The following is a 15955-nucleotide window of genomic DNA, read 5'->3' as shown; positions in this document are numbered from 1 at the left end:
TCAAGACAGGTCCCTTTTTATTTCTGACAGCTAAATACCTGGTACTGTGAGGATCTGAGTGTTCCGCTCAGGAGCTGCTAAATACCTTCAACTTCTATTGAGACGATATGTGGGACCAACCAGTTAACGCATGATAATCTACAACTTGTAAATGCACTGAATGCAGAGTTAAGGTTGTACATTTGCAAAACTTGTGAATTATAAAAGTAAAGTTTAGTAGTCACTTCAGCTCAGTCTCTTTAAACATATGGGACCAGATTCTGGTCACCTGCCAGTACAAAGGGGAAGCACAGCTGGCCAGAAAGGCAAGTGGTAGATTCCTCTATTGTACCAGGGTGTCTTAGAGCACTATGTATTACTGCAGTCACCTCTCCTATATACAGGAGGGGACATGTAGGGAGACTGGACTGCAGGCAAGAGGAGTGGAGCTACCATGCACTGAACTCCAACTGGTGGAATAGTCTCTTAGGCAGTCCCATAGGCTGCACCAGAAGTTGGTTCAGCACCTTGTTGGGCTAAGGATAGAGGAACTACTTTCCTGCCTATCTACACCCCCTTTTCTGCTCCAAGCTTGACTCTGACAGACAGGCCATGGCGGGGTGGGCAATAATTTTTAATTGAAGGCCACGCCAAGATTTTGGAAAGTGGTCAAGGGCCACACTTCTATATGGGAGGTGGGGGGAGCAGAATCTAGAACGGAGGTTGGGTGCAGAAGGGAGCTAGGGATAAGGGTGCAGGAGAGCGTGTGAGGTCTTAGAGGGAGTTTAGGTGAAGAAAAGAGTTGTGACCTGGGGTAGGGGTTTCGGATGCTGAGTCTGGGAGGGAGTAGGGGTGCAAGGGTGAATTTTTTTTTCCTGGGAGAGGCTGTAGCAGGGGGTTCAGGGTCTGGGAGGGAATTGTGACCTGGGCTCATGTGCAGAGAATTTGGGTGGTGACCTAGGGCAGGAGGGGATGGTGACCTGGGGCAGAGAGTTAGGAAGTGGCAGGAGCTGAGGTGCCAGAGACAGGCTCTAGCCGGGAGTCACTTACCTTAGGCAGTTACCAGCCAGCGTTCAACAGGGTCTCTGAAGCAGGCTCCCTCCTGCAACAGCCCCAAGCACATGGGTTCCTTCTGTGTGCCACTCAAGACTGCGTGTCCCTGGGAGGGGGCAAGAGACTTCGCATGCGCTCCCCCATCCCCAGGACAATCATTGCAGAAGGGAACGGAGACTGGGGGTGAGGGAGCATGTGACCTTTCTTGCCCCCCACCATGGTCACACGGCACTTAGAGAAAACCCTAATGGGAGGGGTGGCGAGGAGATTTCATGCATCCCTCTGCCCCCAGTATAATCTTTGCAGCTGGGGTGAAGGAGTGCACAAAGTCTCTTGACCCCACCAAAGTCACACCCTGCCTTGAGGGAACCACGAGTTGTTCTGAACAGCTGACAGTTCCCTCTATGCACTACCTGCTCCTGGCAGGGTGAGAGGAAAGAGGGAGGAGACTTTGCACACTTCCCTGCCCCCAGACCAACCATCACAGTGGGGCACAGGGAGTGTGTGAACTCCCTTGTCCCCACCTCCCCTGCCAGGGCAGGTCACGGGCTAAATAAAATGACTTGGCGAGCCATATCCATCCCACGGGCTGTATTGTGCCCACCCCAGGCCACGGTCTGCAGTATTTTTAGCTATAGGCAAATCTTCAAAGTGCTACTTGATGCTCCCTGTTCTTCAGAGGTGTGAAGCACCTGCAGCTCAGGTTGCTTTAGGTGGATTTGTGCACGACCAACATTTCTGTAAACAAAGCCCCTTATTAGATACCTAAATGGAAATTTAGGTGACTAACAAGAGACACACACATTTGAAAATGTTGGCCAAAGCTGTTTCACTTGCAGCCAACCAAATGGAAGTATTGGTGTCAGTGTAGTTGTCCTAACGGATACATGTGCTATTACAGCAATCACCAGCAGTAGGGAACATAGGAAACTAAGAGGGCATCCATATTAGACGGGGAATTACATAGATTTTTTTTTTAAAATGTTGAATATTTTTCAGACCTCTGTTCATAAATATTTACTTACTGAAGCGACAAAGACATCACCAATCATTTCAACAGAATCCCACTCAGAGACACGGCTGGCCAATGCTATCTGAAACATTGAATGGCACTGAAGAATCTCCTTAATACGATAAAAGACCATTTTGAGTTTTCTTTCACTCAGCAGCTTTGGTTCCATTTCTGAGAGAGGCTTCTCATATTGCTGAATAAAGAAAACAGATTCATTCAAACAACCTGAAAAGGAATTAGAGTTTTACATCACAAAGTAAAACCTAATCCAAATCCCACCTTATAGTCAAAAGATAACATATTCGGTCTGATGGCCCTCTAATAGCACGCATGTGAGTCACAGTATAATCAATGAATAATTATTTCAGGATTTGGGTCCTTTCTAAATTGTAAAAAGTAAACATTATTTAGATACCTCCAAAATTCTTTTGAGAGCGTCCTCATATTTCTTCTCACTGTCAACCACGGAGCCCAGAATATATCTTCTCACAACCTGTTCAACGTGATAAAAGTTAAACTTTCAAATGTAAAGTTGCTGATATTTTCCTCATTTCTGTGACTTGGTGAAAATAATGTTTTACTACTGACAGAAATGTATATACACTATGTAATTTGTTTATTAAATTCTTTGTTTGTTTGTTTACTAGTCTGAGTAAACTAACCTACAAGGGGGGGAAAAGAGTTTGTCCAGTTGTCTCTATATCTAAAATGGAAAAAGAGTTAAGAGTATTAAGCAAAAATCACAGATCCATATTAAATGTTAACCATAAAGTTCTTACACTGATAAATTGACCCTTGTATTATATGTCAAACTAAAGTATTCCTGACACTGGAACTATAATAAAATAAATGTTATATCTCTTCAGAAATTCATGAAAATTACTTTTACTCTATCTTTTTAAATGATTCATGAAATACTATAAAATAGTAGTTGTCATATGAAGTTTCTTATTTGCCTATTTCGTTTTAAAAGTTCACTTTTAAAATATGGACTCTTATATCCCACCAACAAGTTTTAGGATACAATTAGCTATGGGCCCGGATGATGATAGAATATTAGCAACTTGATACACAGATGCAATATAGTGGGTTAGTTTTTAAAACCAAGCTTCACGTGTCATGTTTCATTGTTTTACATCTTCATAACATATTAACACAGATTTTGAGAAAATAATCCAGTGATAAACTCTTGAAGGATTTATAAACAATAATAGTGAGAAAGTATTGGCATAGGGTCAGTGTTTTGTTCCCATTACCTTGACTGTCTTACTTTACATAAAGAAAAACATTCTTGTTCATTCTCATACAGCATAACAGGATTGTAATAGGTTCATGATATATTAATTTACATTTAATTTTTCTCCAAAGCATGTTGTTTTGTGACTTTAATTCTATAATAATTTTCTGACATGTATCAGATCCAACGATACATAAAATAAAGTACACAAAGTTGGTGATTACATGCCATTGTAATAGCCTAACACAGATAGATATGGAGGAGACACTAAGGCCAGGCCTACTCTAAAGGGAAAGGTGGAATAAAGATACACAACTCCAGCTCCGTTAATTACATAGCTGGAGTCAACATACCTTGATTAGTTTCACACCATTCTCTTGGCTTCCTCTACTTCTCACAGGAGCAGGAGTATCGGCTGCCGACAGGGGTGTCCTCTGAATTCGATTTCGGGAGTCTTAACTAGACCCCTAAATCGAACTCCAGAAGTTCAATTGTGGGAGTGTTGATCTTGTGCTGAGTGAAGATATGGCCTAAGGCCCTGTTACATACTTGGTGAAATATTACAAGTCTGCTACACTCAGATTTTTGTTGGTATGGGTAGATGGGAAAAATAATAGTTATGTTCCAGCATTTTTATTCCTAAACATATAACATTTATAACAGAGATTATGATTGCAGAACTAAAATGATTGTTTCAATTATCCAGTACTTTCAGACTCACAGTATGACGCAATATACAAATAAAAATTCAAACAGGACCTGGATTTTTAAACAAAAACTGTTATGCCACCTTGTGGTTGACAGCAGCATATTCAGGGGAAAAAAAGCCTAAAAGACCAAATTGTATGTACTTGTTGCATTGCCAAGTACACACACAATATTTTATTTTTCATTAAAAAAGAAATACCATACCAATGTGCATGTGTGAAGCAAGCATATGGATTTTTATGCTCAATACACAAATAATTTAATATTCTTATCCCGTAGCCATTAAAAAGCAAAGGAACAAACAAACACCAGCCCTAGCTCCTCATCACTAAAACATTCTTCCAATGTTTTTCCCATAATCTTTTTTATTAAGAGACTATTCACCTGCATGAAGACTCTTGTCATGTGAGGTCTGCACAGGCTGGGACATAACTATTCATAGGATATATTCATGCATGTTATTGTTGAATCATACTTCTTACAATGCCCATAATAATCATAACCTCCAGGCACCCATACTATTCTCATGTACCCATCAAAAAGGGGAGAATGTCAGAAACAGAATGGTTTTCTTTAAATTGGATGTCAATACTTCTTCTCTATACACTGTTCTCCAGTGCGCAGTCCCCAGAAGAGTGGGAATTTTAATTCTCCTCTCCTCACAGAGGGAGCCCAGCATAAATGGATTGCAGGCTCACCAGTTTTTCATCACTTCTGGTATTATATGTGTGTTTCTGTCTGCTTCCATGTTCCTCAAGTCATTCACCAAACTTTCTCTGTCAGCAGAGTCTGCATCCAGTATGAACTTATTTTTCCAGATTTAATCTGAGCTCTGCACCTTGAACTAACAAAAAGCTGTTTCTCAACAATCATTTGTGCACTACCTGGGAACAAACTAGGGAGGTGTCCCTGGCACTAAGGCCAGATCCCAAGTACATAGGGATTGCCTTTGACACCTTCCCACTACATAGCAAAAACCTTCTTTTACCTGCCACAGGTAAAAATGGTGAACAAATGTTACATTGCACATCAAATACACTTATCAGATGATACTTATTATTACATATGGATGTATAAATATTTAACATTACTCAAGTAACAATGATTATAATCAGAAGACTTTTTTAATATTATGGGGCATTGAGAGATATTTTCTGCACTTTAAAGGAGCATGGGTAACATCTCTCAAGCCTTTAGACCTATTTAAGGACATCTGCTGTATTTCACCAAAAGTAACATCACTTTCCACTTTACGTTTAATTTACAAAAAGCAAAATCATGGACATATTTTTGCATCCCTGCCTAAGCTTATATCTAGTGAGGTGGTGTGCATGCCTACCAGTGAAGCTACTTAATCTCTATGGTTAACCTCACAGACTATCTATTCTAAAATGTGGATATGGATCCAAAAGAAATGTGACTCAGAGATGGAACTGTACAGATCTGAAGGGGGGAGAAAGTAGGCAGGCAGATCAGTTTCCAAAGGTCTAAGAATAAAGAGAGAGGTGACTTTTCCTTGCATTACTGAATTTCATTTCAATCTGGTACGTCACTATTCACCTGAAGAATGTTTGCATTATTGGCCCATTAATTTTCTTACGTTATACAGTAAAACCTGTGTTATCTGGCACACTTGGGGAATAGGGTGTTCCGGTTATCTAAGGATCCCATCAACCTAGGAAAAACCAATGGACAATAATAGTAAAACTCAAGTTTTTAATATTGGTAGTTTTGGCAATTGGTCTCACATTTCTATTTTGAGCTAAAGATGATTAGTACTTCTTAAATAAAAAAATGTTACGCCAATCATGGTAAACCAAGCCAAAACTGTGTGCCTGAAGATATGACAGTATTGTGGCTGGGGGCAATGCCGGTTAACGAAGTTTTCTGGTTAACAGAGTGCCAGATAACAAAGGTTTCACTGTATTAGGTTTATTTTCTACCTCTACATTTTAAAAAGGTGATGGACAACTGTATGCAGCACACAGCCCTTCAGCACATGTGGTTCATTGCTCCCAGCCAATGGGAGCTGCAGAAAATGGCAGCCAGCATGCTCCTGTGGCCGTGCCACTTCCTCAGCTTCCACTGGCTGGGGACGATGAACCACGGCCACTGGGAGCCGTGGGAGGTTGTACCTATGGACACAAAGGGTGTGTCTAGACTAACCCTCTCTGTTAACAGACAGATGTAGATTAGGCACATTGAAATTGCTAATGAAGCAGGAATTTAAATATCCTGTGCCTCATTAGCATAAACATGGCCATCACTTTTTTTCAAACGGATTTTTTTCAAAAAAACAGCAGTCTAGATGCGGATCTGTCAAAAATAAAGCCTTTCAACAGATCCTGTAAACCTCATTTTTGAGGAATACGGGAGCCGTCAAAAAAGGCTTTATTTTTGACAGATCTGCATCTAGACTGCTGGTTTTTTTTTAAAAACTCCATTTAAAAAAAAAGTGGAGGCCATGTTTATGCTAATGAGGCACAGAATATTTAAATCCCTGCTTCATTAGCAATTTTGATGTGCCTAATCTACATCTCTCTGTTGACAGAGAGGTTTAGTCTAGACACACTCTTAATGTAAACAAATTTAAAAAAGCAGAAGACTGGCTCTTGCACAAGAGGGGGGTTTTGCGCAAAAAGGAACAGTGTAGACAGCTCTTTTTGTGCAAAAGCCTCTTGCACAAAAACTGAGCCTCATTAATTATGCAAATGAGGCACAGCGATATTCCGCGCTTCACCTCATTTGCATATTTTTTGCGCAAGAGGGGGCAGTGTAGATGGAGCCATAGTGTATTTATAAAAAGGTGATAATTCACACCATTAAAAATTCTGAACAGATTCATTTCGCAAACCTCAAATAGCTGATTTAATTTCAAGTAAATTTAAGTAATTATTAAAATTTAAACCACTCCTCTGAAATACAAATTAGCAACTTTCCCTCTGGACTAAAGGGAGATTTTTCTTGTTAATTTGATTTCTGTTCTTCAGCTACCTAAACCTAGACTGAAGTACAGAGAAACAGACAGACAGTGACAGCCAAGTCAGGAAGAAGGAAGGTCTTGTGGTTAAGGGATAGAATCCAGTAAACCTTGGTTCTAGTCCAAGTTCTGCTACAGATTTCCTGTATGACTTTGGGGGAGGTATTTAGGCTTGGTTTTCTAAATCAGGTGAAGACCCTTGCAAGCTACAAGTCTGTCTAGTGTATATGCACAATTATCCCACCACAATCAGGTTTTGTCCATGCAAATGCCCTATGGGTCATTTACTGTATGTTTCCATAATATTTAAACCCACAGAAATTAATACCTGTTGTTGTGATAATCCTTCAGGCATAGGAGTCATAATTGCTTCTGTATGCATACAGTCCACATCAATAAATAAATTCAGCTCCTCTTCTTCCAGAGAGCAAGCTTTATGATCTACAAATAATTAAAAATAGCAAAAAGTCAATTTTTATATACCTATAGACAGAAAATCCAGAATCATATGTACTGTCATCATACTGGGACAACGACAATCTTGTCTGTACCAAAGCATATTAATGATTTCTGCCATTATTAGTCTATCACCAGCATAGTTCCATCAGTGTCAGAAACAGCAGGAGCTATGCAGAGAATAACTGCTGGTGTTTTCACCAACTGCTGGTGCTGGTGAATTAATGGTATAGCAAGGGTGGGAGAGTTCCCAAGTAACCTCAGCCCATATCCTCAGCAAAATTTCTGTGTGTTTTGCTTTATATCAATTTGTCCTTCCTAGCCAAGAACAAAGTACATGACAGCAAGGGACAAAGCAGTCTTACTCAAGGGGATGTATCTGTTAAACGTACTTCCACAGGAGATTCGGTGATCTATAATTTGTCCATCTTTAAGAAATGCTTCAAATTCTTTCTCTTCAAAAATATTTTCTACCATAGAAAGAATGACACTCACAACATTCACACACCCAACTAAACTCCACCCCCAAAACAAAATAAACAAACCTGTAGCAAACAAGAAAATCAACTAACCAAAAAAAATGATGCCAGGTAGTCCACTAGAGACTTTACAATTGCTATCCATGTTATGTAGAAAACACTCAAATATTACAGTGGTGTAATGCACACAGACAAATAAATATGAGAGAAGTTGTGCTTCAGGAAGTATAGTGTAAAGAGCATGAGCAGATGACTTTGAAAAAGCTAAGGAAGGACTTCTCCTAGCTTGCAAAGTCTATGTGCATCATCTGATAGAGTCTGTGAAACTAACCAGTTTCCCTCAGAAAGGAAACTGGCTGAGAGGTCAGTCCATCCAGAAACATACATGGTCGTCTTCTGGGGTACATAGCCACTAGATAGTTAAATGCTAGCTCCATGGCAGATTAAGCAATGAACCTGAGGGTGAAGGTCAAACTCCAAATCCATCTGTGTCACATGAATGAATTAGAATAAATTATGAGCAGGGAAGTTGTATAAAAAAACTTCCCAAATCTCCATGTTTCTAGGGGTTTTCAAGATCCTCAGGATTACCGACATTTTTGGCAGTTCCATAACCACAGATCTATCAGAGCCCTGTTTATGAGACAATGTAATTCTGCTCTCATGTGTCCAGTAACATAAGTAACATGCTAAGACAATCACCTAAGTGAACTTTATAGGGGACCAAAAATTCCACACCTACCTTGGGTAATAAAGGATTTGGTTCTGATGAACGAACGACCTTTCTTCACAGCTGCTTTAGTCTTTTCATAGCCATCTTTGGTACCTTCCCTAGCAGCCCTCATAAGCTTTTGCATCTGCAAGACAGCAAAAGACATATTCTACATACTCAGTGAATAATAAGAGTAGAATTCAACATATTGTAGCAGCAATCTTCTTAAACGATAACAATGAGTAGTCCTGTAGTACCTTAGAGAGAGAAAAAGAGAATGAGAGAATCATGAACTTTTGTGGGAAAAACCCATTTCCTCAAAACTAATGAAGTTGATTTTGCCCACGAAAGCTCATGATAATACACACACACACACACACACACACACACACACACACACACACACACACACACACACACACTGCTTTTTTTGTTAAAAAAGAAAAAAGTTTCTGGTACTAGGCTTGCCAGACGATTTTGTTGAGGAAAAAAAAACATGTAGGAGGTCGGGGCTGAAATGCTTCCTTCTGGCATGGGGTGAGTGCTCCCAGGGCTATCTGGGGGTGGTGCTGGAGAAAAGCGGCAAGTGCTCCTAAAAAATGGTGATGGTACACTGTACCATGCCATCACAAAAAAAAAGCACTGTGTGTGTGTGTGTGTGTGTATATATATCTCAATATAGATACACACACATATACATATACATATATATATATATATTTGTTAGTCTCTAAGGTGCTACAGGATTATTCATTCTTTTTAAGTTACAGACTAACATGGTTACCCCTCTGAGATTTCTTAGATGATGTCATATGTAAAAAAAGAACATTGTCAAGTAGTTTAGGCCCAAAATCTAATGCACAGTCAAATGACTATAATCTTATGGAAGAAAAACGATTCCAGGTGTTATGGATATATAGGTGTATTTTAAAATATATTAATTAATTGAGGTGCGACTTCAAATCTGAATACTGGTCTCTCTTGTCCTTTGTGCTTTAAAAAAAAATCTACACCTGGAAGAAACCTGTTTTGCAATCCAAGAGGAATTTTAGAGGAACCACTGAATTTGCACAATTTGAGCTCCAGAAATGTCCAGCATTCAGCCAGGCAGATATGTACTAAAAATAGTTCTCAAAATGACACTGCTATGAAGCTGAAATGTGGCCCAAGTTCAACCTCCAATACAAGTTACTAACCCTATCCAAAACTAAAAATAATCTGAACACTGGTTCTTTGTCCCATTTATGATCAATTAGATTTTTAAATAAGAATTGTATTGCACGGACATTTAAATCACAACACATCAGTGTCTATATTATTTCATTTTAAGCACATATGAAAAAAGTGTTACGATTACTAGCCAGAGAAGCAATTTTCCTCCAGACATAAATCTCCTTTCAAAAAACTGCTCTCCCTTTCCTGAATGCAGCCTCAGCAAAAATGAACGCTACTCCCACAACTGTGCTGATATTTTCAATTATACCAGGACACACACAAAAGTATCTTGCTGTGACAGGGCACTTTCAATATATGAGCCAAAGTCGAAAAACAAACTTCTTCATTTCAGCTCCATTCTGTATAAAGGATGAAGGTCCCCAATCCTGCAATCTGAGCCATGTGGGATGACTCCTCTGCCCGCATAGAGCTCATGGACTTTAACAAGACTCTACAAGGGCACAGGTGATCTGCACACGTGGATCAGGTTGCAAGATCAGGGCCTCAATGATTAAGGAAAGTCAGAGTTCTAGCTGATCTTGTAAAAGTATTACAAATAGAGAGTAACTACTGTAAAAGTCCTTGACAATGTTCTTGTACAACAAACTGTACAATATCCAGAACATTTGGAAATAATTTTAAATAAGTTACTGTTCCATTTTTGATATTCAACTTGCTGTTTAATAAAGGAAAGATAACATTGTCTGCACTTGATGAACAATAATTTTAACACGTAGCTTGTTACAAAAATTAACTACACTACCTTCAGCTCATGTTTTTGCTTTAGTTGCTGAATCTCTACTGCTCCCACAGTGTTTGCCATCAAATCTTTCATCTTTTTCTCATAGTGCTCCTTTAAACGGGTTAGGTCATGAGAAAGCTACAGTGTATAAAAAAATACAATCTTTTCAAAAAGCCTGTAGTGCAAACTTAACTCTAAAGTACTTGAGAGGTATCATGCATGCGATTCTCTGCCTAGAAGTGTCCAGTCAATAGACAGAATATAAACAATTAGGGGTGCTCGACCTTTGTTTATGGTGTCCTATACATTGCTGCACTTACTGAATATGTCTATACAGAGATGAAAACTTATGGCTGGCCTGGGCCAACTACTTGGATCTGCATGGCACAGGCTCCAGGGCTCAGTTTGGAAAATTCCTAGGTATGCCTTTGGGCTCAGTCTGAAGCCCAAGTTCTGGGATCCTGACTCAGGGCCAGCCACTGCCCTGCCATGAATCTTTTACTGCGGTGTAGATGTACCCACTCATGCTTAGAGTGAGGCCTTCATGATCCACTGACAAGTGCTATGCATTATGAAGGAAGAGGAAGCTTCCCTCAATCCAAAAAGAATAGGAGGTGTGCTAAGATCATTTAAATTTCAAGTTATATTGTGCATTTCTTGCTATTAGAATTAATCCAGAACATCACTCCATAGTGCCAAGTATGACTTCTAGCATTTATATTTCTGAATATTCTCAAGAATGGGGAGCTGAAAGAAAAACTGTCAAAATAGGCCAAAGTATCTGCAGAACTTCTGAACATCTTTGAAACTGGAGGTTCATTGCACCGGTGAGTTAGGTAAGCGTAGGCTAGTAGGGAAAGATTTATAATTAACTAGTTAGAGCACAGGAGTAGGAATCAGGAAATCTGTATCCTACTCATAGCTTTATTCCAGATTCACTCCGGCCTGGGGAAGTCAGATAATCACTCTGTGCATGAATTGAAATAAAGGGGCAATACCAGTCAAGGACTATTGTGAGACTTATTCATTAATTAATGTTTGTGAAGCACTCTGAGAACCTCAGGTGAAAGTACAAAGACAAAAATATTTGAAAATAAAAAAAATCCAATGTAAAAGTTCCCATCTTGACATCGATAGCATTGTTCGCCAACAAATCGAGGCAATGGAAACAAAACATCCACCAAGCTGAAAACAAAGGGCCAGATTCTGCCCTCAGGTACACCCTTATCAGTTAAGATGTAATTAATACCATTGCTAGCACTCTTACCTTACACCAGTATAAATGAGAGCAGAATCTGATTTACTGACAAGAGGGAATTTCATTTTGCAAACATGCCAACATGTATTTTGCTGGAGCCCCACTAACATGTACAAACAAAACTGCTCTTCAGAAATCTTAAACCTTTTAATATGCTCAGTCCTAAACGAACAGCCAGCCTATTCCCCTGTTGGGATACAAGAGTCACCAGATGCATTAGGAGACCTATCAAAGCAGGATTCCCCTTGCAGATTTTAGCACTATTTCATATGAGGTTTGTGAGGAGGGGGAAAGCAATTACATTTGGCGAGGAATGTGAATAGGAAATGAGAGGTGAGGAGCTTTTAACCACAATGCTAACTCTAAGCACTTAAGGATTTATATTTACAAAGTATTAACCATTTAAAGAATCTTTGCCTTTCCCTGCTCTCCTCCAAGCCCTCTTTCTGGTTCCCTCCATTCCCTACTTTGACTCCTGAAACCTGTCTATGGCTTCCAATCTCCTGCATCTCCTTCATTCCCCATTCTGCCTTCCATCCGTATATTCTGAGCAGTCACTCCTCCTCTCCTGGAATCTCTCACAGCTCCCTTCACTCACTCCACAGTATGACCTTTCCAGACCAATGGCCATTTTCTCTCACACTCCTGCTCCTGCAACATTTCTTTGCTTCTGGCAGTCTTTTCCCCCCACTCACTCCAATCCCTATCTGGAGTCTATGGAAGGTTCATGTTAATTACAAGCATTTAAAAATTATTGTAAACCTTGCCCCTTTGTACACATGTAAAGAGTCTCACTGTGTCCCAGGATGTCACCATAAGGAACAAAATGAGGTGGGAATGGAAGAAACAAAACAAGCTGCCACTTTAGGTACACTATGTGAAGACCATTTCTCAGCTGCATCCTAATATATTCAGAATCAGAATATATCAGAATATACAGCTTTCTTCAGCCAGGTCCAGAATTACCCCACAAACATCAGGTACAGAAGCATAAGCTTGTTTGAGCCAGGGGGAAAAAAGTACTTAATTAACAAAGTCTCTTTTAAACAGATACAGTGTTTCAGTCATTCCTCCGTCCCACCCCACTTCCTGATCCTGATTGGATGGGACATAGGGCAACAGATGGAGCAGTGAGGTCAGAAATCTGTGGAAGCAAAATGTGGATTCTGTGGAATCTATTTTACACAGGTTCTTTTATAAAACTTGTATAACATTTTCTCTTCTAAGTGTTCTCTCCAATGTGAATTTCTTTTCTTAACTTTATAGCCACTTCAATACTTTTATGTTTGAAAGTGCTATATTATTGCTTTTGCAATCCCAGGAAGAGGAAATGTAAGAAAATAAGCAGTGTAAAGGCAGAGGGAAATATAATTATTTAAACATAAGGTAAAAAACCTTGAGTAGGGTAGGGCGAAAGACCAAAACAAAAAACAAAAAAACACCCAAAACAGAGGAAAGGAGAGATATAATCTGTAATTCAAATACAGATTTGTTTTATAGGCTACATTTTAGGTCTTAATTCCTTCCCTGATTCTGTGTTCCTCTGCAAATCTGCAGAAACAAGGGTATGTCTACACTACCACCCTAGTTCGAACTAGGGTGGTTAATGTAGTCATACGAACTTGCAAATGAAGCCCGGGATTTGAATTTCCCGGGCTTCATTTGCATGTTGCTGGGCGTCGCCATTTTTAAATGTCCGCTAGTGCGGACTCCGTGCCCGCGGCTACACGCGGCACGAATTAGATAGTTCGGAATAGGAAGCCTAGTCCAAACTATCTAGTTCGTGCTGCGTGTAGCCGCAGGCACGGAGTCCGCATTAGCGGACATTTAAAAATGGCGGCGCCTGGCAACATGCAAATGAAGCCCGAGAAATTCAAATCCCAGGCTTCATTTGCAAGTTCGTATGACTACATTAACCACCCTAGTTCGAACTAGGGTGGTAGTGTAGACATACCCCAACTGACTCCACAACACCCAGTCCTAACCATCTTGGCATAGGTGGCTGGAGCATCAGCCATTCTAACAAATTCCAGATCTTAAATGACATCTATATGATCACTAGCAGCTGACAGAACCTAAAGCAGTAAAAAAGTTTAAAATACTCTAGGTACTGAACCAATCCATGGTTGCCTCCAGAAGCAGTAGAGCACAAAGGTGCCAGGCCAGATAATCAGGCACCATACTGCTTGTATACAGACCATCCACCTTTACCCATCAGTCTTTGGGTGAGTCTCTCTAACCCCCATACATATCACACATTTCTTTTCAGCCACAACAACTGTTTTTTCAAAGCTAAATCATAACTGAGGAATACAAATCAAAGGGGACATATTTACAAACTGACCAGTCTGTGAATTCTGCAAAACCCTCCTGTGGATCCCAAAGCCTCAAAATCCATGGGTCACCCAGTTCTACTCTTCACAATATTTCCCATAGTCATTTGCCATTTACACTATGTCACTCACAGCTGTGGAAACGGAAAAGGTCAAGAACAGCTCACAGGAAACAACCAGCCTATTTTCATTGCACAGATCTGTCTCCCTTTTACATGTGCACTAGCTTTTTCCTTTTATGTTTTGCTTTCAGTCGTCATTCTCTCACTAGTTATTAGCTCATTTGCAAAGATGCTCTGTATACATGGAAGATAGGTTCATGAAAAGGTATGGGCACAAGTGGGCAAGGCAAATGTTGAGCAATCAGGATAATTAGAAAATCTGAATAAGGAAAAGGCGGCTATAAGTTACATACATGTCTTTTGTGGCTGCCTCTCAAAAAGGAGCTGGGAATTCCATTTTTGCACTCTGAGTCACTTTGTTCTTCATAGCTTTCAAACTCACTTGAGCTCCATCCATATTCTAGAGAGCTGTTTCCACCTTCATCTCCATTTTCAACATCATCATAAATCATTTCCTCTGCATGCATTAATACCAACACACAACAGAAAATACATTTTACTTAAGCTTCAAAGAAGTTCCAATGTATTTTAATTCCAAAGCGCTTGTTCACTATGGGATGTAGTCTGCCCTTTGCTACAATACATAGGTGGGATGAGGTAGGAAGCCTTTTCTCAGCTTTCAAGCTTCCACATAGAAGCATTAATGTGGAGCACCACATTAACATGTGTGGATAACGTTGTGATGCTCACACCATCCCCTCATAAGTAGAGTGGCCTCTTCAAAGAGAGGTGTTCCAATGTATTTGTTCATCTATACTATAATGATTTGCTGGTGTTAGCACAGGATTTGCCTTTATATGTTCTATTTTATATACAGTAGATTTTGGTGCAAATCCTGCTCAAGTTCAGTGGGATGTCAACACTGTCATGGTGAGCAAGGAATTCACCGTTGATGCATCTTGCTACCACACATAACTCACTTTAGGAACCTTTTCACGATTAACACACACAACAGATGCTGAAGTATGATATATGTTTGGCAGGACATATTAAAAAGTTACTACTTCTAGTAAAATGGATTAGACCAAAGAATAGCAAGAACTACACTCCAAAACTGTTGTATTTTATGATGCATTTTCATCCTTCCAACATAAGCATACTCAGCAGTCATGAATGTGTCACCTCAAATACTAGAGCATTACCTTGTGTATAAATGACATAAAAAGCTCAAAACTTCATTATTTTTGTATGTTTTACACCCAAAAATTTCATTGCCCGCCCAGCTACGATTAAGTTGTTTAAACAAATGTGTTGAAATAGTAGAAAAAATTGTGTGTGTCTGAAAACTGTAGGTACTGAGAATAGTTTTTTTTTTAAAGTGATACTTTATAAAAAAAAAAAAAAAAAAAAGGTTGAGAAACACTGATCCATTACACATTGATCCTAAAATGCAATGAAAAAATTTAACTCTCAATTAACCATGAGAAAGCAATCATTTGCTTCCATAATTATATATTATATCATTTGTACCATAACAATTGACATAGGCAGGCACATCCATTATAAATTCTTATTTTCAGGGAGATTACTATTAGTAGCTGTTTTGCAGTAACTCTCAGCCCACCTGACCAGCACTTTAGAGATAAAATTTGGTTTATGCAAAAGGAAGACACAGGATTTAGGCTATAAGTAAATTACAAATTGTTTCAAAGAAAATTGACTTAATTTT

The 15955-nt window shown here is 39.5% G+C and overlaps 1 protein-coding gene across 6 annotated transcripts in view; it reads right to left on the bottom strand.

Moving 5' to 3' along the window:
* Nucleotides 1-15955, bottom strand: part of ARHGEF10 (Rho guanine nucleotide exchange factor 10) — a 167272-nt gene that overhangs the window by 97286 nt on the left and 54031 nt on the right. For 5 of the 6 annotated variants that reach the window (XM_075923594.1, XM_006137773.4, XM_006137774.4 and 2 more), the window contains 6 exons: nt 14580-14743; nt 10595-10711; nt 8647-8761; nt 7298-7410; nt 2460-2537; nt 2058-2237 (listed from right to left, as the gene is read on the bottom strand). In XM_075923594.1, coding sequence (XP_075779709.1) covers nt 2058-2237; nt 2460-2537; nt 7298-7410; nt 8647-8761; nt 10595-10711; nt 14580-14743 — 767 coding nt within the window. The remainder of the gene's footprint in view (nt 1-2057; nt 2238-2459; nt 2538-7297; nt 7411-8646; nt 8762-10594; nt 10712-14579; nt 14744-15955) is intronic. The other variant, XM_075923595.1, reaches the window with a different exon arrangement.

Source organism: Pelodiscus sinensis, chromosome 3 (assembly GCF_049634645.1).
Source record: "Pelodiscus sinensis isolate JC-2024 chromosome 3, ASM4963464v1, whole genome shotgun sequence".
Classification (NCBI taxonomy): Eukaryota; Metazoa; Chordata; order Testudines; family Trionychidae; genus Pelodiscus; species Pelodiscus sinensis.
Note: the sequence above shows the minus strand (reverse complement) of the source record. Positions and strands in the feature narration are given on the sequence as shown.